This window comes from Solanum dulcamara, chromosome 4 (assembly GCF_947179165.1).
Source record: "Solanum dulcamara chromosome 4, daSolDulc1.2, whole genome shotgun sequence".
NCBI classification, from domain to species: domain Eukaryota; kingdom Viridiplantae; phylum Streptophyta; class Magnoliopsida; order Solanales; family Solanaceae; genus Solanum; species Solanum dulcamara.
The window spans coordinates 26,463,765-26,486,741 of NC_077240.1; the positions used below are offsets into that span (position 1 = coordinate 26,463,765).

A 22,977-nucleotide genomic window follows, 5' to 3' on the forward strand; every position below is an offset into this window, starting at 1 on the left:
ATCAATCACCACCACTTATCATCCTCAACCCAACCACAACCACCACTATTGTCAATCACCAAAATTTATCGTCATCAACACTAACCATCATTCGCAATCATCACCACCAGTCATTATTACATCCATTAATCATTATCGATAATTACCATCATTACTCAACATTATATGTAGCTAACCGCCATCATCATTGACCATCGCCATTAGTTATTACTATTATTTCACTAATAATTATCATCTCTCACCACCAATAACCACAATTAATCACTATTATCAATCACTATACCCTAAGATATTATTCATAACTATTATCATGAATCAATATCATTCAAAATAGATACACACAATCACCATCATTGGTCATTACAACCACCATATTTTATTGTTATAATGTTAGATCAATTGAGTTTTTTCTTTAAATTTTATATTTATTATTTTTCAATCAAAGACAAATTTTATACATTCAGATGTTGAGAAAACAAACAATCTTAGCTATTCAGTATTTAGATCTTAATGCAATATTTTAATATTCATATGTGTATTCAGATTCAGACATTCAAATCTTAATGCACATTTTAATATTCAGATGTGTATTCAAATTCGCATGTCAAAATCTTAACGAAAATAAATGAGACTTAAGGACCAAAACGACACATTTAAATTAATTAAAAATTAAATATACATAGCTGAAATACACACAGACCCAAATTGAAATAATGTCCTAACTCAAGGACCAAAATAGTCATTTTCCATTCAAAATTGTAGACATTGTGAATTATACTTTTCCTACATTAAAAAGTACTCCAATAGGTTTTAAAACACCTATCGAACTCTGTGTTGACGTTTGGCTATGTTTCACTGTGAAAAATAGAAAAATGTTATTTTTGTTTTCAAAGTGAAAATATATTTGAAAATTAAAGTTGTATTTGATTATGAATACAAATTGAACTTTTTTTTTTGACTTTGGAGTGAAAAAAAGTGCTTTTCGGAGTTTAATTCTGCAAAAAGTGAAAGCCAAACACCATACATTTGAACCCGAAACTACTCTTTCAAATTTTACAGAATCTGCAAACTGGCATTTGGATCCAACAATATGCATATTCATCTTTCTATCTGATTGAAATAAATAAGGATCATCCAGTTGATTGTTGAAGTTTAAGAATGTACAGAACTGAGAATTACTCGAATATTAACACAAGGTTAGATCGAAAAAAAATCAGGGAACTGATCTTCAATTTTTTTTCTTTTTTAAAAACCATAATATTATATTTATCACTGTAAAATACTAAAGATATGAAGTCAATCCTATGAATCAAGTTTACAAGAAATAATTCTATTGGTGTTGTCGAAATCTAAGAAAATTATTGACGTGTTGTCTTTTGTGCGCAATGTTCTGGCCTCGCTCAACAAAGAATTTGCTATTTTCTCTGCGGAAATTTCTTCATCTGTTGAGCTTCTCTCCTTTGCCTGCAATTTTGAACATTGGTTAAAAGAAGCTATAAACTTGAGAAGAATATTATATACAAGAACCACTAAAATGTTTTATATACCTGTTGGACTAGTTGGACTGCCTTCTTAACATTAATAACATCCCAGAAGCCATCACTGGAACAACAAAGTTAAAGCATGTTTTAAGCCAAAAGACGTCAAACATAGTACAGAACAGCAGATGACAAGAAAGTAACATATGCTCCTACTCCAATATGGTTTCTAACACTGGGTATACCCAATATTGGGCAAAACTGGATAAAACGGAAACCAAACATAACTGTAGTATCTACTGTAAATGCAAGACTACTACTTGGATTCTGCTATAGGTATCCAATAAGGGTGCAAGTATCTGATATAGGTACGTGTAGTTTCTTTTACTACTCTTTAGAGTGTTTTGAAGAATCTGGAAGAAACGTACTTATCAATGTCCTTTCCCGTTAGACACAAGCATGTCAAGGCAAACCATAAAGGAAAACCTACTTGACAGTTTATTTTTATCTTTAATTCTCAAAAAACAAATCTGATCATCATCCTGTTTTGCTATCATGTGGTGATATGAACTTCAAGAAATCTTATTTTAAAATTGAAAATTGGTGAATGGGGGTTGAGGATTTCAAGGAGAATGTGAAAGCATGGTGGACCTCTTTCAGCATTAATGGCAGGCCGGTTACATTCTGGCTGAAAAATTGAAACTGCTCAAGGGAAAATTGAAGGAGTGGAGTAAAGCTAATAAAAGCAATTGGAAAGAACAAAAGGAGGAACTCCTAAACCAACTTGCCAATTTGGAGGGTATCCAAGAACAAAGGAGTCTTACAGATGATGAATTGCCACTAAAAACCAACTTGGCAATGGATTTTGAGGTGGCGGCTAAAAGGGAAGAGATAGGTTGGAGACAAAGATCAAGAATACAATGGCTGAAGCATGGAGATAAAAATACCACGTATTTTCATAGGATTGCCACAACTCATAAGAGATATAATTTCATCGACAATTTGTCAGTGGATGGTAACAACACAACTGATCCGGCAGAGATCAAGGAGGCCATACATGGCTTTTACCAAAATCTATACAAGAAATTTGAAGAGTGGAGACCAGATTTGCAACTCGACAACCCACAAGGATAACTGAAGAGGAACAAAGTGGGTTACAAAGAGAATTTGAAGAGAAGGAGATACTAGACAGCATCAAGTTATGTGCAATGGAAAAGGCTCCTGGGCCTGATGGCTTCCCAATGTCTTTTTACCTTTCTGGGATTTGTTTACAGAGGATATTATGAATACTATACAGGATTTTCATGCTAATCAGAGGACTGAGAAAAGCTTCAATGCAACTTATGTGGCCCTCATCCCCAAGAAAGCAGGCTTTTGAACTGAAGGACATCAGATCAATAAGTTTGATCACTGGAATTTACAAGGTGATAGCAAAGCTACTTGCTGAAAGATTGAAAAAAGTGATAGACAAATTGGTTAAGAAGAACCAAATGGCATTCATAAAAGGGAGACAGATCATGGATGCTACACTCATTGCAAATGAGTGTATGGACTCTGGAATGAAAGGAGACGAGCCCAGAATTATGTGCAAATTAGACATTGAAAAGGCATATGACCATGTTAACTGGAATTTCTTGTTGAACATTCTTAGACAATTGGGTTTTGGGGAGAGATAGACGGGGTGGATTAATTTTTGCATCAGTACTGTCAGGTTTTCTGTTCTGGTGAATGGTGAACCAATTGTTTTTTTCCCATCTGGAAGGGGTCTCCGACAGGGAGATCCTCTATCTCCTTTTCTTTTTATTCTGGCATTGGAAGGTTTTGATAGTATGATGAGGAGGGCTATTCAAAACAACTGGATTAGAGGTTTCAAAATAGGAGGTGCTACAAGGCAAACTAAAGAGATATGCCACCTACTTTATGCTGATGATACAATTATCTTTTGTGAACCTACTGAAGAACAAATAATTTTCATCAGACTATTACTACTGTTTTTTGAGACCATTTCAGGTTTGAAGATAAATTGGGTGAAGAAGCAGTTTAATCCAATCAAGGAGGTGCCCAACATCCAAATTTTGGCTGACATACTTGGCTGCAACGTGGAACAATTGCTATAGTTTACTTGGGCATGCCACTTGGCAATAAACATAAAGAGGTTGTGATATGGGATGGGATACTAGAGAAGGCAGAAAAGAGATTGACAAGGAATTTTATGGCACCCTAGACCAATTTGAAGGATTGAAAGAGGGAGAAGACACTCTCAGGTGGATGCATCATAACAAAGGTGTTTTCACAGTTAGCTCTGCCTATAAGAATCTGAAGCAGATGGGGACTCAACTCAGATTTTTGCCTTGGAAGCTTATCTGGAAAGTCAAAATTCCATACAAGGTGGACTCAACTCAGATTTTTGCCTTGGAAGCTTGTCTAGAAAGTCAAAATTCCATACAAGGTGGCAGTCTTTAACTGGTTGATAGTAAAAGAGGCAGAACTAATTCAGGAGAATCTTATGAAGAGGGGAATACATGTGTCCAAGATGTTTTTTTTTTGTGAGCAACAGGCACATACAATCAACCATCTGTTTCTTCACTTCAGGGTAGTCGGACAACTTTGGAACTTGTTTACCAGCTTCAGGGGCATAAGTTGGACCATGCCAGAGAGGGCAAGTCAGGCTATAGAAAGCTGGAACAATGAAGGTAGTGGCTGTACAGATAAAAGCAGATGGAGAATTGTCCCAGCAGTGATTTGGTGGACCATATTGAAGGAGAGAAATTTGAGATGTTTTGAGAGAATTAGCAGTCCTTCACATAAGATTAAATGAACTGCATTATCACTTTTTGCTATTGGTGCAGTTCTGAGTATGTAGATGATCTTGTAGCTATTATAGATATTCTAGGATCTTTGTAAGATGAAGTAGGACCTATTTTTTTTATATTTGTTGAGTCTACTCAACTGTATGTAGCTTCATGGTGTAAATTTGGGATCCCAGCCTTTAGTGCTGAAGATTTATATACAATCCTGTTACCTTTGTCACAAAAAAAAAGGGTGGAAGACCCAATATCTATCACTAGGAGGAAAACTCACCCTCATCAATTCAGTTTTAGATTCTCTTCCCACTTATGTTAATGAGGGTGAGTTTCCAGATATGCTTCCAAGGCAAAAATCGGAGTTGTGAAGAAGCTGGACAAAATCAGAAGGAATTTTCTTTGGCATGGTTGCAACGAGAATAAAGGATACAATCTGGTTAAATGGGAAGTCACAATGAAAAATAGGCACTTGGGAGGCTTGGGCATCAAAAATCTAACGAGACGGAATAATAGTCTCTTGATGAAATGGTTGTGGAGATACTGTGAAGAAGATCAGGCTTTATGGAAGGAGATCATCAAGAGTAAATATGGTGAGAGCAACCTATGGCGCAGCAACAATAGCTCTATGCCCTATGGGTGTGGGGCATGGAGAACAATCAGGGATCTTTGGCCAAAGCTAGAAGAAAACATGATCGTAAAAAGTGGATGATGGGGAAAAAACAAGTTTCTGGGGAGATGCTTGGAACAACCAGACACCTCTGAAGAACGATTTTCTTGACCTATTTAGCATATGCAACAACCCTGAGGCAACTGTCAAAGAATGTTGGACTGATCAGGGATGAGATCTATCCTTTAGAAGACTATTGAATGATTGGGAAGTGGAAAGGGTGGCCAATTTGCTACTTAGACTTGAGGATTTCACAGGCACTACCCCAAATCCAGATTCTATGAGATTGAAACACAATAAGGATGGGAATTTCTCTGTTAAGACGGCCTACGAAACAGGTAATGCACAACTAAACAGAAGACAACAATTTTTGTGGAACAATGTTTGGAAAAACATAGCACTAACTAAAGTTAAATGTTTTACTTGGTTGGTAGCAACAAAGGCTTGTCTGACACATGAGGTTTTGAGGAAAAAGGGGAAGATTATAGATTCCAGATGTCAACTCTGTGGTGAAACAAATGGAACAAACAATAACCTTTTTCTACATTGCAAATTCACTACACAATCATGGGCTCTTTTTCTTACACTCACAGAAACGAAATGGACTATGCCTGAGCAGACTACAGACCTACTAAGCTGTTGGATCAGAAGAGGAGGAAGCAAGAGCCAGAAGAGATGGTGGAGAATCATCCCACATTGCATTTGGTGGTCTTAATGGGAAGAGAGAAATAGTAGAAGTTTTGAAGGTAGGTCCAATTCCATTCACACAGTTATATGGAATTGTATTGTATCTTTCTATTTTTGGTGTAAAAAGATAGACATAGATGAGTTAGAACTAGTAGATCTGTTAGGGTCATTGTAAGTAGTTTCCCTCCTCTTTCTCCCCATTTATCTTTTGAAGGTTGCCAACATATCCTTAATGCTGAAGAATACAACATTACCAGTTTAAAAAAAATTAATAAATTTGGTAGAGGGTGGATGGGGAAATGAGAAGGAAAATCAGGATTAAAGGGAGAATGAAACAGCTCTGTAACAATACATGAGATGGCGTCAAATAAGTAGAATTACCTAGCTAACAGTGCAAATCCTTTGCTAGCTTGATGTATGTACACAACTTGACTAATATAAGGTTCTGAACTGAAGCGAACATCTTGCTGTTTAAGAAATTTGTCTCCAAGCATACGAGCAAGGTTTAAACCTAGTTAAGAGCAAGCAAATCAGTTGCTGGTTGAATATACAGGGGATACAAGCACAACAGAAACAAGCGATTCTACTCACCACATAGTCTCGTTTCCCCATCTTTTAAAGGCTCCCCTGTTCCTTGGATACGCAGCCTTTCAGAGTGACTAGTTATTCTGTGATCTTCAGTCATTTTTGTCTGCTTCCCGTCAATACTGACTCAAACAAAAACAGAAAAATGAGTTTAAGCCAAGTTACAATACATATGTCTCTAATTCCCCCCACCTTCCGTGGAATGAGTTGACAAGGTATGGCATCAAGAAAACTTGTAGCACATATAACATATCACTACAGCCTAGTACCTACAAATATGTACTATCAATACTAGTCGGATCATTCATATAATTTCTAGTCATCCGTGAGGTTTATTCGAACCTATTTATTCTAATACTAAATAATCTGTTTTATAAGGTAAAGTTGTGATGCTCTAAAAGTAAAGGTTCTCTAAATTGCACACTATTTCTAAACTAACAATTTCTTCAATAACAATGGTGCTCGCGCCAATTTATTTACATGTCTACTTATACCAATACAGAATTCAGGTAACTATACCCACCAAAACATAGGCAGATGGGGGGAAAAATCAACTAGTTTTATATTATTCTTTTTGACAAGGTAGTTTTATATATATTTCCTAAGTTAACATAAGTGTCATAACAGTAAAAATTCTCATGAGAAGCAGTGGACTCCATGCAAGAAACAACCATTAAATCTTAATCCTAATTAGCTGGTACTGTATGTATAGATTCTTTGGTTTAATTCTGTAGTGTTCTTAGAGTAAGTTCACATCAAGGATTAGTGTTGAACCTACTGAAAAAATGTAGTTTACTGTTCACATAGGGCATGGTGAAACCGTCCTCCCAAACTATTCCTATTTAATCCTATATGCATGTTGTATGCACCTTTTGTAGGATGAGATAATCTAATCTTGTATGATTGCACACCCATTTTCACATCTGCATTTTTGCAACAATCATTTGATGAATATGTCGAGCTTTAGAGGCCCAATATCTACACTGATATTTTGGTCTCACAACAATGAATGATGAAATTTTGCAAACCACATATCCCAATCATAAGGCCAAGTTAGAACTGCAACATATTAACAGATAAATGGTTTATGTTCTCGTAACATTGCAAAATATTAAAGCTCAATCTCAATAACAAAGATACATGTTAATCATACCAATAACATGCTGGGAGTTATTTGCTAGATAAAGAAAAGGTTAAATCCTACCAATTCAAGGCATAAATCTCGAAAATTGGATATCATAGTTTGAAGTTCTAGTCGTCTGAACAGAAGCAATTGAGGAGATAAAACTATGATAACTATAGAAAATAGTACAAATGACTTCCTTAGCATGTAACTAGTACATAGATGGACAATCCACACCTAAGACAGTATTTGCAGAGCTACTTTATCTGCGGACCAGTGTATCATTATTTTTAGTGACAGTGTTCAATTACATCCATCCTCTACTACTTGTGAGGCAACCAATTAGTAAATCTGCACACCAAAGATGGGGGCATGGAGCAGATGACCTCACACTCACATTGAATGTTGAGCTGGGATTCAAATATGCAATCTCCAGGTTGTATTCCTATATCTCAACCACTCAGATTCAGTCCCCCCAACCACACCCCGAGACTAACCAACCAATATATCTTAGCATTGGATTAAGATATCAATAAAAAATTATACTAACCATTAGAAGAACATTACACTATAGATGGATAAATCTGAGGAATTTTCCAACAGAAGGGGTATTTAAATAAAAAGGTTGGCAACAGACCATGCAAAGCAAATAAGATCATTATTAAATACAAGACAAGAATGCAGAAAATCAAAAGCAACCAAATGCCATATTGAAATGCAGCCATGCATTTAATAGTTAGCAAATGAAATTACTGATGGAAGTGTGATTGACGCACTTTACAACACAAGCTGAATCTCCAACGTTTGCACATTGCGCATAAAAATTTCCATCACCATCAGCCCAAACCAGAAGCACTGTTGCAGTACATCCCTGACAGATTTGTTGAAGCAATAAGGAAAATAACTAGAAAATATAACAGCTTTCACTCCTCCAAAGTAAGAGCATGTAACTCTAACAGTGATGTGCAGCATGAACTTAATAATCAAATAATTAAGGCAAGAAACATGAGAACAAGGGATATCTGCACCAGTGCATGGACCTAACAACAAAATCTGTCGCTCAACTCACAACGTTCATATAAATAACTTGATACACACAGAGACACAACTTACATACTTGCAACACACTGAGAGATAAAGCTTTAATCAGGTGAATAAGGCTTATAAGATTTACAAAATAAGTCTAGGTAAAAAACCTCATAATGGTGATCTATACTTGCTTCCGTTTGAGAGAACGCCTCTCTAAGAACATCTGAAGCATCAGATTGAGATAATACCCTCTCCCTTCTATATGAATCTGACAGGATGCTAGCAACCATCTGAGGCATTATTCTGTATAGGCGCAACAAAAAAACACGAAGATAAAATTAGCAAACAGGAGTGAGAAAGAATTTGCGAACTAGCAAAGACCAAACAGCAATGAATTCAGGAAATTCAACTAAAAATTTAATTTTTAAAGTTCATCCCTTAATTTCAATGACTAAAGAAGATGTTCTATCATCCAGAATATAGAATATTTCGCAGGACATTTTCTTCATAATCCAAGAAAATTACAGCCTATATCACTAGCAGAAAAACAAAATTGCTTTGTGACTGGTAAATGAAGAAAATATCATGTATGATCTGTGTCAAGATTAGCTTTTATTTTTAGTGGTGGAGTTTCCTAACATAGTGCCTTTTTTATATAAAGACTACATAACATGGCGATTATAACTTACTTGCTGACAGACACTGCAGCATCTGCTCCTCCGTGTCCGTCGCATATCCCAAACAATCCAAACTACAATGTCAAATATACAAATCTTTTGGTCATTATATTTTGGCCGGAAAAATAATATAAACCTTCCAATTGTAAAACCTTATCCGTCCCCAAAAGAGGCCAATGGTAATAGCAAACATCTTCCATAGGCAGCTTCTTTCCTCCTCGACGTACGGCCATGGCATCTGATGCAATACCAATCCCAAATGGAACCTGATCATTTTGGGATCTAATATGTACCTGGAATTAAAAAAAATCGCATGACAACGAGCACCTATATACACGCCTGCAATCAAACATTAGTTATTTGTCACATTTGTTAACATTTTTTAAGCTACTTACAACCAATTTTCTATTTTGGTTTGCCTGGGAGACATGTATACTTTTCCGAAATGGCATCCATTTAAACAGTTTAATGACTTGAATTAAGCATTTCATGATTAATTCACTACAATACACTAGTTTTTTTTTTAACAGGTAAACTCCAAATACACTAGGTTTCCATCCAAATATTAACAGTAGGTGGCTTGAAGTATCACGGTTGTTCACCAACCCTCTCAAGTCTATACAATAGTAAAAGCAAACTATACGAGAATATTATTCAGCTTCCTACTACTGCCTCCCCATCCAAAAGAACTAAAATGGATTACAAGGGCAAACCCTACCAACTTTGGTCCAGATTTAGGTATTGAATGATTTTTTAGTATTTTTGATAATTGGTATTGAACAAGTTACTTTTTTGATAATAAACAAGTAAATTTTGAGCTGTGTAAGAAGACATCCAAAAACAAAAGCTAGAATCTTAAAATATCAATTGAAGTCAAAAGAGGATGGGTTCACTCTCCAAAATGTCAATAGGTAAATCTTCCTGCAAGATAAAGCACCAGGGCTAGATGGTTTTAATATGGGTTTCTTTATCAAGTGTTGGGAGGTGGTGAAGCAGGACATCCTGGACACTTTTCAAAACTTCTATGATCAGGGAGTGTTTGAGAAGAGTTTTAATGCAACATTCATAGCACTTATTCCTAAGAAGAAAGGTGCCAAGGAGTTGAGGGACTTTAGACCTATAAGTCTGACTGGCAGTATTAACAAGTTGCTCTCTAAAATACTGACTGAGAGACTGAAAGGGGTCATTGGCAAGTTGGTAGATTCTCAGCAAATGTCATTCATTAAAGGGAGACAAATTATGGATGCAGTCTTGATTGCCAATGAAGCTGCCGATTCCAGAGTTAAGCAGAAGAAACCAGACATTCTCTGTAAGCTGGACATAGAGAAAGGTTATGACCATGTTAACTGGAGATACCTCATGAAGGTATTAGAAATGATGGGTTTTGGGCAGAAGTGGCTGAAATGGATGGAGCAATGCATATCAACAGTCATCTTCTCAGTTCTAGTCGATGGTTCTTCTGCAGGATTCTTCCAATCACATAGAGGACTAAGACAAGGTGATCTTCTGTCACCTTTTCTGTTCCTAATTGCTATGGAAGGACTGAATAACATGATCAAGACAGCCAAGTTAAAAGGTTGGATAAAGGGTTTTGAAGTGGCCAGAGAAGGGATTGACAGTTTGGAAGTGACACATCTACAATATGCAGATGAACACTTACCTTTTGTGATGCTGAGGAAGATCAACTGAAGCACTTAAGAGTGATTTTGGATCTGTTTGAAGGGGTCTCTGGTTTGCATATTAACTGGAGAAAGAGTCTAATGTACCCTATTAATGAAGTAGACAACATGAGCTGGTTAGCAACAATCCTTGTGGTGAAGTTGGCACTCTGCGCCAGCTACATACTTGGGATTACCTCTGGGAGCCAAATCTATGTCCATTAGATATATGGAACAGTGTGATTGAGAAGTGTGAAAAAAAAACTAGCCAGGTGGAAAACACAATACTTGTCTATGGGTGGAAGATTGACACTAATCAATTCAGTAATTGATGCTCTTCCAACTTACATGATGTCCATTTTCCTATCCCACCAGGAGTCACCAAGAGGTTGGACAGTATTAGAAGAAAATTTCTGTGGCAGGATGCTAAGGAAAAAAAAAAGGATTTCACTTGGTAAAGTGGAAATTAGTGATAATTGGAAAGAAGAATGGTGGTTTGGGGATTAAGAACCTAAACTTGCAAAGTAAAGCTCTTCGAATGAAATGGTTATGGAAGTATACAAATGCTAACCAACTGTTGTGGGAAAGGGTGATTGGGGCTAAATATATAGCAGAAGACAAATCGATGACCAAAGAGGTGACTACTCCTTATGGGGTCAGCCTTTGGAGGTCAATTAGGAATCTGTGGGATGAAGTGAAGAACTCAAAGGTGAAAGTATAATGGGAGAAAGACCATGTTTTGGAAGGATAACTGGCATGAGAAAGGCAACTTGGAAGAGTTATTTCCTGATGTTTACAGCTTAGTTACATTTCAGCAAGTGTTTATAGCAGATTTATGGACACTACAGGGGTGGAACTTCAACTTCAGAAGACAGCTCAATGACTGGGAGGTTCAGAGAGTAGCTGAATTTCTCAACACAGTGGAGACTTTCAATGGACTTTCAAACATGGGAGGATTTTCAATGGTGGACAGGAAACAATAGAGGAGTATACAAAGTCGATAGAACTTATAAGCTGATGGATCAGACAAACCAACAAATTACTAATTGGCCATGGAAACAAATATGGAAAAGCAGAATACCCATAAAATATCTTGCTTTGTCTAGACGATGTCCAAAGAAGCAGCTCTTACTCAGGACGATGTCATGAAGAGAGGGATAACCTTATGCTCTAGACGTTTTCTTTGTGGGGAGACTTTAGAGACTGTTAACCATTTGTTTCTACACTGCAAGTACACTCAACAATTATGAAGAATCTTTTTGAGTCTGAAAGGCATTTCCTGGACTATGCCTAGGAAAGTTTCTGAGGCTTTAAAGAGTAGGGAGGAAGCAGAGTACTAGCAAAAGACGGAGGCAGATGGAGAATTATCCATGCTGCAATATGGTGGGCAATATGGAAAGAGAGGAACTCTAGGTGTTTTGAGAGCATAGAGAACAACGTGCAGAAAGTGAAGCTCAATTGCATATTGCTATTATGTTTTAGGTGTAATCAATTATATTCAAATGATACTGTCTCTTTAATTGATGTTTTAGACTCAATTTAGCCATAGAGCAGTAAGAATTGGGCCCACCAGTATATAAGGTTTCAGTACAACCCATGTACTGTTTTGTGATATAATACAAAGTTACCTAGTTCAAAAAAAAAAATCTTCCTGCAAAGAAGTTAGTATAAACTTGTTAGGAATCACTCCTTCTCGCTCTATCTTTGACTCAATTGTTTCATTCAGTTGGGCTTTTATTCCCTCATAGGCCATACAATGCAATCAACTTTCTGGAAATACCAAATATTGCTTTTTATCAAAGAACATCTACATATTACAAAACATTTTTTTGGATAAACAGTGATATCCACGCCAGCAATTGCACACACCTCGAGTAACTCAATGGATATCTGCTACCTCTCAGCAATGATAACTATGCCAACCAAGACTTGAGCAAATACAAGAAATTCAACTAGTGTCGCCTCTGCTCGGATTAAAACCTTGGTTCCAAGGCTGTGATTGCACCTCTTTGACCACTAGGATAAGTAGGAGTAAGACATACACAGGCACTACAGGTTTACCAGCGAGATGAGTGAAATTGAGGTGAGACAGATATTGAGGTAACTAAATGTAGACATTTTAGTTTTCTAGGTTCAATGTTCCTAAAGAATGAAAGGATAGAAAAAGATGTTACACATAAGATCAAATTAGGATGCTCGATATGTGTCTCAGGAGTATTGGGTGATTGGAAGAGTACAAATATTGAGGTAACTAAATGTAGACCTTTTAGTTTTCTAGGTTCAATGTTCCTAAAGAATGAAACGAAAAAGATGTTACACATAAGATCAAATTAAGATGCTCGATATGTGTCTCAGGAGTGTTGGGGCTCTAAAGCTCATCATAACCACAGGATGAGTGCTGCAGAGATGCGAATACTCAGATGGATATGCGGTCATACAAGATTAGATAAGATCATAACTGATCACATACATATAAGCTGCAAGCAACACATATAAATGAGAAAATTCATGAGCTGGTTCGGCCACATGTTACGTAGGCCTCTAAATGCACACGTTTTCTTACATGTGAAATCGTGATGATTGAAGGTGTTAAAAGAGGAAGAGTTAGACTTAAAGTCAAATGGAAAGATCAACATATTTAGGTTAATTCTGAATACAGGCAGATCTAGCAAAATCTAGAAAACAATGGAAGTTGAAATCTGTATATGTGATAACTAGAAGACTAGTGCTTAGGAGAAGACTCTTAGGGTGTGTTTGGTACGGAAAATGTTTTCCAATTTTTCTATGTTTGGTTGGCCAAAATGTTTGAAAAACATTATCTATAGGAAAACAAGTTCCTTAAAAATGAGGAAAATGACTTCCCTGTAGGGAAAAACAAGTTGCATAAGTAGTATTCCAAGTTTATTGTCTCCTCTCTACACATCCAATCCCCCCAACCCACACCCATTGATCATACCACCCTCCCGCCACCCCCGAACCCCCACTCCTCATCTCTACCCGCCTCCATAACATTTTGTTAAACAACATATAAATGCTATCATAATATTTTCTTGCTTACTTACCTAACACTAGAAAATACGTAAAAAAGATAATAATAAATAAATAAAAACTCACTTATTTTTCAAGAAATCATTTTATGTGGAAAACATCTTCCTTCATACCAAACCCTAGTATATTAAGGGGCTGTTTCGATTAGCTTTTTAAAAGTGACTTATAAGCTAAAAGCCATAAGTTGGGGAAACTTTTGGCTTTTGGCTTTTTTCTTCTTCTTTTTTTCAGCCTAAAAGAAGTGCTTTTAAGCACTTTTTGTTGTTCCCAAACACTTCTAAAACTAAAAAGTAGCTTAAAAGCCAAAATCCACTTAAAATAAGCCAATCCAAACACCCACTAAATATATAAGCACTAGAGTATATTACAGAACTCCAGTGTTACATAATCTTTAAATACTTAGCATGATATATTTTGGACCCAAACGGAGCATTTATGATATCATTCAAACCGCCTACCCCAGCTAGCTTGGAATTGAGGGATAGTCGTTGTATAGATCAATTTTTTATATTGAAAACCCATTCTAGGACTCATATCTTGCATTTGTATCATGCTAAAAGATTACTTCAATCCCTTCTGAAATCCAACTTTCTTATTCACCTTGTCATGATTGGTATAACTCTCATTTAATCAGCAGAGATCATTTTATCCATGTTCAGTAGAATAAAGAGCAAACTATAATTTCCATGAACAATCTCTAGCTCAATCCTTATATAACCTATAGCAGTTCGAACATTCAACATTCTGTTCAAATGAAAAGAGCTAATTTGGTTTCTTCACGTGAAATAGAACTTAAAGGCTTCATCAACTTCTATCGCCCTCCATACCCTTTTTAGTTGCTCTTTGGGAACCCCGCACCCTACATCACACAAGTTTACCGTCCCCCCTCCCCCCTGAAAATGAACTTCTCAACCCAATACAAAAGCTGTTCGGATCACCATTAATTTGCAAGGAGTAGATTAAGAGCAAGGAGATAGAGGGACAGAGCATGATAGAAATGGTGGATGGATAGCATCAATGAGGGAAGCCATGGTGAGAGCACAAAAATGATGTTTCAAGGAGGCTATATATCTGGCATTTTCTTCTCCTTTCTTTGATAAGTAATTGCATCGACCATAGAATTCAAATGTTGTCATTAGGACACTTTTTTCTTTATGGGGGTCACAGGGAGGATGCTAGAGCACAGGGTGTTCATTAGAGCCATTGAGTTCCCCTTCTTGCTGGTGCTCCTTGACTGTAGGTATCTTTTGTTTTCATAGCAACTCCTTGGTCGTCAATTTTGCAACAAATAAATTCTAATAACTTTTCAAATAGCCAGCATTGAATATATAGTTATAAATTATTAGAAAGCAAATATACTGTCTCGATTAAAGTTGGTGCCTTTATTTAGTGGGGAGGATCACCAAGGAATTGATTGTCTGTTTATTCATTTATTTTGTGGGAGGGGATGAGTCCATCTTCAAATGAAGAACCTTAACATAGTGGTGGCAGCACAAAGCCCATTCACTTACAAATATTCTCGAAGTTGTGCCAAGTGTTATTATGTCTCCATTTGCAAGCTCAACTGGATCGCCCCACTGTCTGCTCCCAGAATGAGGATTATGCACAGCGTTAGAATTTACTAGTGTGCCATTCAAGCTACCCATGTCAACCAGCTCCCACCTCAATTTCTGAAACAATAGAAGTGAAATGTGTCTTCTATTTTATTTTCTTTTGCAAATTAATAACTAAGAAACAATATAACATGAATACCGCAAAGATCCATAAAAATCCATAATTTTCAATGGACATACATTTATATTCCAGTTTATCATTGCATGCTTGCCAGAAACCTCTGAATCAATCACCAAGATATCACTAGGTGTCACTCTTCCAAGAGTAAGTGGAAGCCTAGATGTATCTGTTGACTGCATGGAATGTTGAAGGCCTTGACAGGGTCCTGAGATAACCTCCAGCATGAGGATGCTTCCTGCACTTCTAAAAGAAAAATATGATGACACTATTTACACACGCTTCCAATCAAAAGAGTGTAAGAAACATCAAGCACTTGTCACAGTGATAGAAGAAATTACTTTGATCTTTTGTATCTTTTGGAGCATAATCTCCAAACATCTCATTCTGTATTGCCAAATTCGGTCTGTACTTCACATCTTCTGGTCTGATGTGTTTCTGTTCTTCTGCTAACTGATTAAACACAACTGGACGCTTAAGCGTCTGGCCAATAGAAATATCTTCTGAAGTATCACAAACATCCAGAACAAAACTGTCGCCTGGAAAAAGCAATTGAAGTTATGAAATATACGGAATAAAAAGCCAATGAACAAGAAAGGAAGGCATTATATACTATGTGTTAATTGAGGATTTATGGAGGTCAGCCTTTGTTTATGAACAAGTCCTTGTGTCCAGGGTGAACCATAAGCCCCTTGATTCTGGTGACCGCCTGTATCATGAGCATAACCTCTAGAATATTCATGACCCTGGCTTTCAACTAGATGCAAATCATCTGAAATAAGAGGCCTCTGGATATCTTCACCCTACATAAAATATAAAAAATAGCAATTTCAAAAGAATGAACCAGAAAAGGGGTGGGGAAGGAAGAGTCAGACTTATACTTCACAAACATGAATGATGAAACAACAACTAGGAAGACATTAAGGTAATCACAGAATACGCAGTAGCTCCAGTAGCATCCTTTGAAGGTTATTTCATATCAGACAGAGAGTCAAAAGTAACATACTCTTGCACAGGTACAAGATAGTCCACAACCTACATTGATGGTCCTTTTTGTTTGTTTGTTTGTTTGGGGGATTTAGCAGTTTTGAAAGTACATCCAAATCTTTTGTAAGGACTAAAAGAAATTTTACCGAGATACGGAGTGCCTAAAAAGACCAAAGCATGAGAAGGTTAAGAAAATTATCTATGGGCGTTTATATGTGACAGCAATTTCAAAAGAATGAACTAGAAAGTGGGGGGGGGGGGAGGAAGAGCCAAACTTATACTTTACAAACATTAATGATGAAACAACAACTAGGAAGACATTAAGGTAACCACAGAATACATAGTAGCTCCAGTAAGATCCTTTGAAAGTTATTTCATATCAGACAGAGAGTCAAAAGTAACATACTCTTGCATAGGAACAAGATAGTCCACAACCTACATTGATGCTCTTTGTTGTTTGTTTATTTGGTGGGGTTAGCACTTTAGTAAGTACATCCAAATCTTTTGTAAGGACTAAAAGAACTTTTACCTAGATACGGAGTGCCTAAAAAGACCAAAGCATGAGAAGGTTAAAAAGATTATCTATGCGCGTTTATATGTGACAGCTTTCAGATTCTAGCAAGCCAGGACACTGGAACAGGGCAAGTACTAAGAAGTTGGGCTGGCCAACTAGAATTTTAACAAATTCATAGACAAAAAAAAACAATGGATATATTTTAAAAACAAGAAAAGAACTTGGAAGAGATGGGCTTATTTATTGTTGTTTATTTGTATTAGGCCTAGGAATGGGCACTATTTGGTTAAATTGAAAAAAACGACAGAACCAAAGTCTTCGGTTTCGGTTTAGGTATAAAGAGTAGAAAACTTCAGTAACCAAAAAACCGAAGTTATTTGTTAGTTGTTCCTTAAATTTTAGGCTTAAGTCATTGAGAACCCCTAAAGTTGTCCGTATATTTCACTTAAGACACTTCAACTAGGACTAATACCTACTAAACACTACAATCTTAACAAATTTATACCTATTAAACACAAAATGACAATCAGTCTATCGAATGTAATTCATGTATCTCACATGTTGATGTTACAAAAAACCAACAAATAAAGCGATGAAATGTGTCATAAAGGCTCAAAATAATAATAAAAATAAAATTTTAATTTAATAAATAAAAAATAATTTAGCCGTTATCTAAAAGAATGATCAATCAAAAAAAAATTCATTTTCTAACCCCGCTCCTCCCCCCCCCCCCCCCCCCCGCCTCCACCCTCCCCAGCTAAACCACCTAACCCTTTTCCCCCTTTTTTTCTTCATACCCCCTCATCATCGTCCCCCACATTCCTATTTGGAACTCACTTTTTTACCTTCTTGTAACAATAAATCATAAAAAAAAAAATCGACAAGAGGGAATTGCTCGATGGTAAGCACCACTTCCAACCCTAAGGTTGTGAGTTCGAGTCACCAAGAGAGCAAAAAAGGTGGGAGCTCCTAGGGAGGGGTAAACAAAAAAAATCATAAAAAAAAAATCTTTCTTCCAGATTCAAGTGTTAAATAGAAATCATGAACAAAAAATATTATTTCTTTTAGTACCAAATCACATAAACGGAGGGGGCGCTGATAAGGTGGTCCGGTGCTGGAAGAAGAAGAAGAATGTTGATTCATGAATCTTTTTCTTTTGAAAGGAATGAAAATAACTAAAATAGCAAAGAACAAAAAAACGAGTGCAGGAGAAAAGATTTAGAGAGATTTTTGGAAGGTAAACATGGGGCCAAGAAGACGATGACCAGAGGGGGGTGAGGGTTGCTTGTTCTTTTTTAATTAAGAAATCATTCTTTTCAAAAAATGAATAAAAAATTATTTCAGTTATTTACTTAGTGCCAGGTGTCGATAAAAGAAAAAAAATTGCAAGCTTTTTCAAGCAAATAAATAATATTATTTGAGATTCTTTCACGCGCCCAACAGAAGTGAGAAATGCGTATTTTACCACATCAGCATTTTGTTTGTGATAGGTACTACTCCTAGTTGAGGTGTCTAAGTGAATTATGCAAATAACTTTAAGGGAGCGCCGATGAATTAAGCCTAAATTTTAAATCTGCATCGTTAGTCCATTAAATTAGCCTCCATTAGAGCACAGTCAGAAGCGCACCATCTCAATCAAGAACCAAAGATCTTCACGCTTCATTTGTCACATGACCCATTTTATGCAACAAGAATTCACCTCATCTCAGCTCGCAACTTGTTTGATAAAACTCCCCACCAAAGCATTTACTCCCTCCATTTCAATTTATTTACCTAATTTCCTTTTTAATCTGTTTCAAAAAAAATGACTTGTACCCTTTTTAGCAACTCTTTAATTTCAACTTTCCACGTGGTATTTTTAAAACCACATGATTAAAAAGTATTTTGGTACATTTTGACATGTCTTTAATTTAAGACGACAAGATTCAAAAGTCTCGTTTATTTTTCTTAAACTCCGTGTTAAGTCAAAATAGGCCAAACAAATTGAAACGGATGGAGTATAAATTTAATTTCAGTCAAGTTGGACTTGGGCGAATAGCAAGACTAGAAACATAAAAAGGTTTTACCTGTTTCAAGGTCTTCTTATTTTATTTTGAAAAACCCCAACTGGAAATGTTCAAACCGAGATAACCGATTAGAAAATCAAACCAAACCGAATTAATTTTAGTTCAATTTCCATTCAAAATTTTACAAACCGAAAATTGAACCGAACTATTCAAACTGAATCGACCGACCGAACGCCACCCCTAATTAGGCTTGTGTCATACAGAATCTTATTCTGGTTAGAGACAATCATGTCTATGGAAATATGAGCCTGAGGTTTAGAGAACTCCAAATTTGCCTTAGAAGGATAAATTATTTAGTAGATGAAATTGACATGAAGAAGTGAAATGGCTATAGAGGCTTCATTCAGCTGACCCCAACTAAACTGGAGTTGAGGCTTGATTAGTAATAAATATAGATAATACAATCAGTAGATGATATCTAGGTTGCCATCTAGATAGCAGATATCATCTGCACTTGGGTCTTACTCATTAAAAAAAATATAGTCCATCTGTTCCTTTTTAATCTATTCCAAAAAGATGGCATACTTTTCCTTTTGAAAAGAATGACACATTTCTATATTTGAAAACTGTTAAATGTAAACTTCTCATTTCACCCTAATGAACAATGCTCCTATAGTCAGAAAAACATCATAGCATGTCTACAACCACAAGTTCTACAGGTACTTTTGCTATGGGCCAAAAGTTTTCTTTCTACCTTAAAATCTGCACCATATCAAATCCTATTGTATAGAATGAAACCAAGGAAGTAGAGTACTAGATACCTAGATGACTAGCTAAATATATTATCACTCATGCTACACAGACCTGTTATTCCCTTCATATGCAATGACTGATGAAGTAGGAAATAGCTATTTGTAATAATTTTAGAAGTTCATATGGTTCCTCCAAAAGCCTCAACTGTACCTCAACAGATAAATACCATGTCAAATACCATATTACGGACCATAAAACAGAATTTTGAACTGGAAGTACTCGACTAAATACCAAGTGACATCTCATGGGGGGTTAAGCGAAAATCACCTCTTAGAACCTCCTAGATAACCAACCATATAACGTGACATGACAATGTAGATAGCTCTTCAAGAAAACCAAAGAAGTTCCACTCCCCTGGAACTTTAATTGCTCGGTCATTGTGGGATCACATTGACGTTCAGTTCCTAATAGGGCAAAATAAACTTTTCCAAGTCTCACAGTTTCTTCTAAGTCCAATCTTGCTCTCCTACACCATGTGAAAAATATAGTATCCCTAAATATGTATTGGAACCAGGCTGGGCTTTCCACATTCAATTCAGAAAATGCACTAAACTAGGCAACAATACCAGCTTCTGAAACCAAGAAAGTTTCAAATTTGCATCCCCAAATACAACCGCGCAGAACCAAACATCATGATCTATCAATAACACCTCATCATCTCATTAGAACTATAACCAATCACCCAACTATAGCTCAATTACATACAAAGACGGCTCAGTTATATTAATCCTCTGTAACTATTTGGCCCACAAGAACTATAAACCCTAGCAAATTAAATCCAAAGCAAGAAAAGTAGCAATCTTGTTTACATCTCACCATATTAGGAACCAAAAAGTAATTCGGGTCAGGCATAAACAAGAATCAAAAAAACACCTATAACCAAATTACATAATATAAACAAAAACCCCAACAACCCAATTGCAGAAACTGGAAAAAAACTGACCTTGATTGTGTTCTTATTTCGGAAGACAGAGTTGGAGGATACACGAGAAGAGTAAAAGAAACGCCATGGCTTATACTTGCAGGCGATTATGATTAAAAATAGGATCAAAAGGAGCATAACAATAATAATAAGGATGCCTTCTTTTGATAAGAGAATGTTGCTGCTGGTGGTAAGAGTTGTCATGGTGATGCTGCTATCATCAGCACCTGGCATCGCCTTCACCATCGGTGAACCGTGTGATGTATGATGATGAGAGAGAACACAATTCAACAATCTAATCTCACTCTATTTCTACCAAATCCAACAAACCCCTTTCTCTCTCTCTCTCTCTCTCGCGCGCGCGCCCAACCGAGAACCTCGCTTTGAAATGGTCGCATTTACTACACCCCTTTGTTTTCTCCATCCATCCAAGAACCCCGCACCCCCATTTTATTCCTAATATAAATAAAATACTTTATGAGTTTCTGTACTAACTATAGTACATAGGGGTGGGCATAAAATACCGAAAACCGAATTACCGAACCGAATCGATTATTTCGGTATTTCGGTATTCGGTATTCGGTATTTCGGTCCGGTATTCGGTACCTAAATGTTAAATTTCGGTATTTCGGTTTCGGTTTCGGTATTTTATAATTTTCCCGTTCGGTATTCGGTATTTACCGAATACCGAATTTATTTCTATTGGCAATTGGGCCTCCTATAATTATTTCTGTTGGGCCCATTCGTATAATTTAACTATATCTAACCTACCCTAAGTCCCAGCCCAACTATGTAACATACCCTAAGTCCCTAACAGCCCATTAGCCCAATTAACTTATCCATTTCAGCATTCAATATTATCTCTATACTGCCCAACGCCCCAACCCTAATCTTCACTCTTCACTCATCACTCTTCACTTCTGAGTTCACCATCACCACCGCCCTTTAGCTTCACGCACGCCGCCTTCAGCCCTTCACGCACGCCGCCTTCAGCCCTTCACGCCACCATCAGCTTCATGTTCTCCATCAAATATCAAATCTTTTGGAAAAATTTGTATGGAATTAGTGAAATAGAAGTTCCAGGTAAGAGATTCATGTTGATTGATGTCTCTTATTATCCTGAAAATCTGAAAATCTGAAGTGAGTGGAACTGTAGACAAGAACTGTATGGAGGGTTCGACATACAGCTGAGTCAACATGTTTAGTCTGCAGGTGTTGTAGTTTGTTGTTGCTGCTGGTTGTAGTGTGTGTAGTTTGTTGTTGCCTGTTGGTTGCTGCAGGTGTTGTTGCTGCTGGTTGTAGTGTAGGGAGCTGCTGCAGCCTGCAGGTGTTGTTGCTGCTGGTTGTAGTGTGTGTAGGGAGCTGCTTGAGTGTGTTGCAGCTTATTGTTGCTGCTGGTTGGCTTATTGTTGCTACTTGGTGTTGTAGTGTGTGTAGGGAGCTGCAGTTTGTTGGAATTGTTGATGCTGAAGAAGGTGCAACTTGTTGGAGATATGTTGCTGCTGAAGAGGTGCTGGAGAATAGCCATGTAGTGCTCTAACAACTTCAGATTGGTTGTTGTTAACTTAATCTGACTTTGCTGCTGACTGCTGTTGGTTGTTGCTTGTTGTTGGCTCCAAGTAAATTGCATCCTCCAAGTTGCAAAACCATTTTGAGTGCATTAATTTGGTGGTAGTCTCTGCTGTTGTTGTGTGATGTTTCTGCATAAGATGCAAAAATTTGGGTATTACCGAATACCGTACCGAACCGAATTTTTATTTACCGATTACCGAATTACCGAACCGAAGTTTGAAAGTTTGGTATTTGGTATATACTTTGAATTACCGATTACCGAATTATCGAATCTAAATTTTGAAAATACCGAACCGAATACCGAACGCCCACCCCTAATAGTACATATACGCTTTGAGTTTCACATATGAAAAAATTATTCATATAGAATGTTTTTTTGGAAGAAAAAATTACTGTATGAAAAAAGTAGATGCATATACTAATCTATTGTGCATGACACTGTTTCTTTCTTAATTAGATGTCTCAATTTTAAATTTAGATAAGAAAATAAATTTTATATAAAATGAATAAAATAAAAATAAATATATGTATATTTTATTATAGCTTGCAGTAGAAAAGAGTGATTTTGAGGTTATACATACATAGACCTGTCAATTGTCAACGATCTAAATCTGATAATGGACCTTAGTTGGTAGATTGGATTTGCCTCAATTATATTTCTTTACTTAATTATCTC

General features: G+C 36.6%; 1 protein-coding gene across 1 annotated transcript; it reads right to left on the bottom strand.

Annotated features, from left to right (window-relative positions):
• Positions 1-1,213: 1,213 nt before the first annotated feature.
• On the bottom strand, positions 1,214-21,171 carry LOC129887144 (protein phosphatase 2C 70). Its single transcript, XM_055962111.1, has 13 exons — positions 20,751-21,171; positions 16,101-16,290; positions 15,829-16,026; positions 15,550-15,725; positions 15,268-15,426; positions 9,203-9,343; positions 9,063-9,124; positions 8,541-8,676; positions 8,121-8,215; positions 6,228-6,343; positions 6,018-6,147; positions 1,548-1,602; positions 1,214-1,464 (listed from the first exon to the last, which is right to left on the bottom strand). The coding sequence occupies exons 1-13, from the start codon at positions 20,973-20,975 to the stop codon at positions 1,303-1,305; spliced, it is 1,845 nt and encodes a 614-aa protein (XP_055818086.1). The 5' UTR covers positions 20,976-21,171; the 3' UTR covers positions 1,214-1,302.
• Between the last annotated feature and the right edge of the window lie 1,806 nt (positions 21,172-22,977).

Coding starts and splice junctions, on each gene's coding strand:
- LOC129887144 (XM_055962111.1), bottom strand. CDS start 20,975: ATGGTGAAGGCGATGCCAGGTGCTGATGATAGCAGCATCACCATGACA. Junction 9,125..9,202: donor CTCTTTTGGGGACGGATAAG/GTTTTACAATTG, acceptor TTGACATTGTAG/TTTGGATTGTTTGGGATATG. Junction 6,148..6,227: donor TGGGGAAACGAGACTATGTG/GTGAGTAGAATC, acceptor GCTCTTAACTAG/GTTTAAACCTTGCTCGTATG.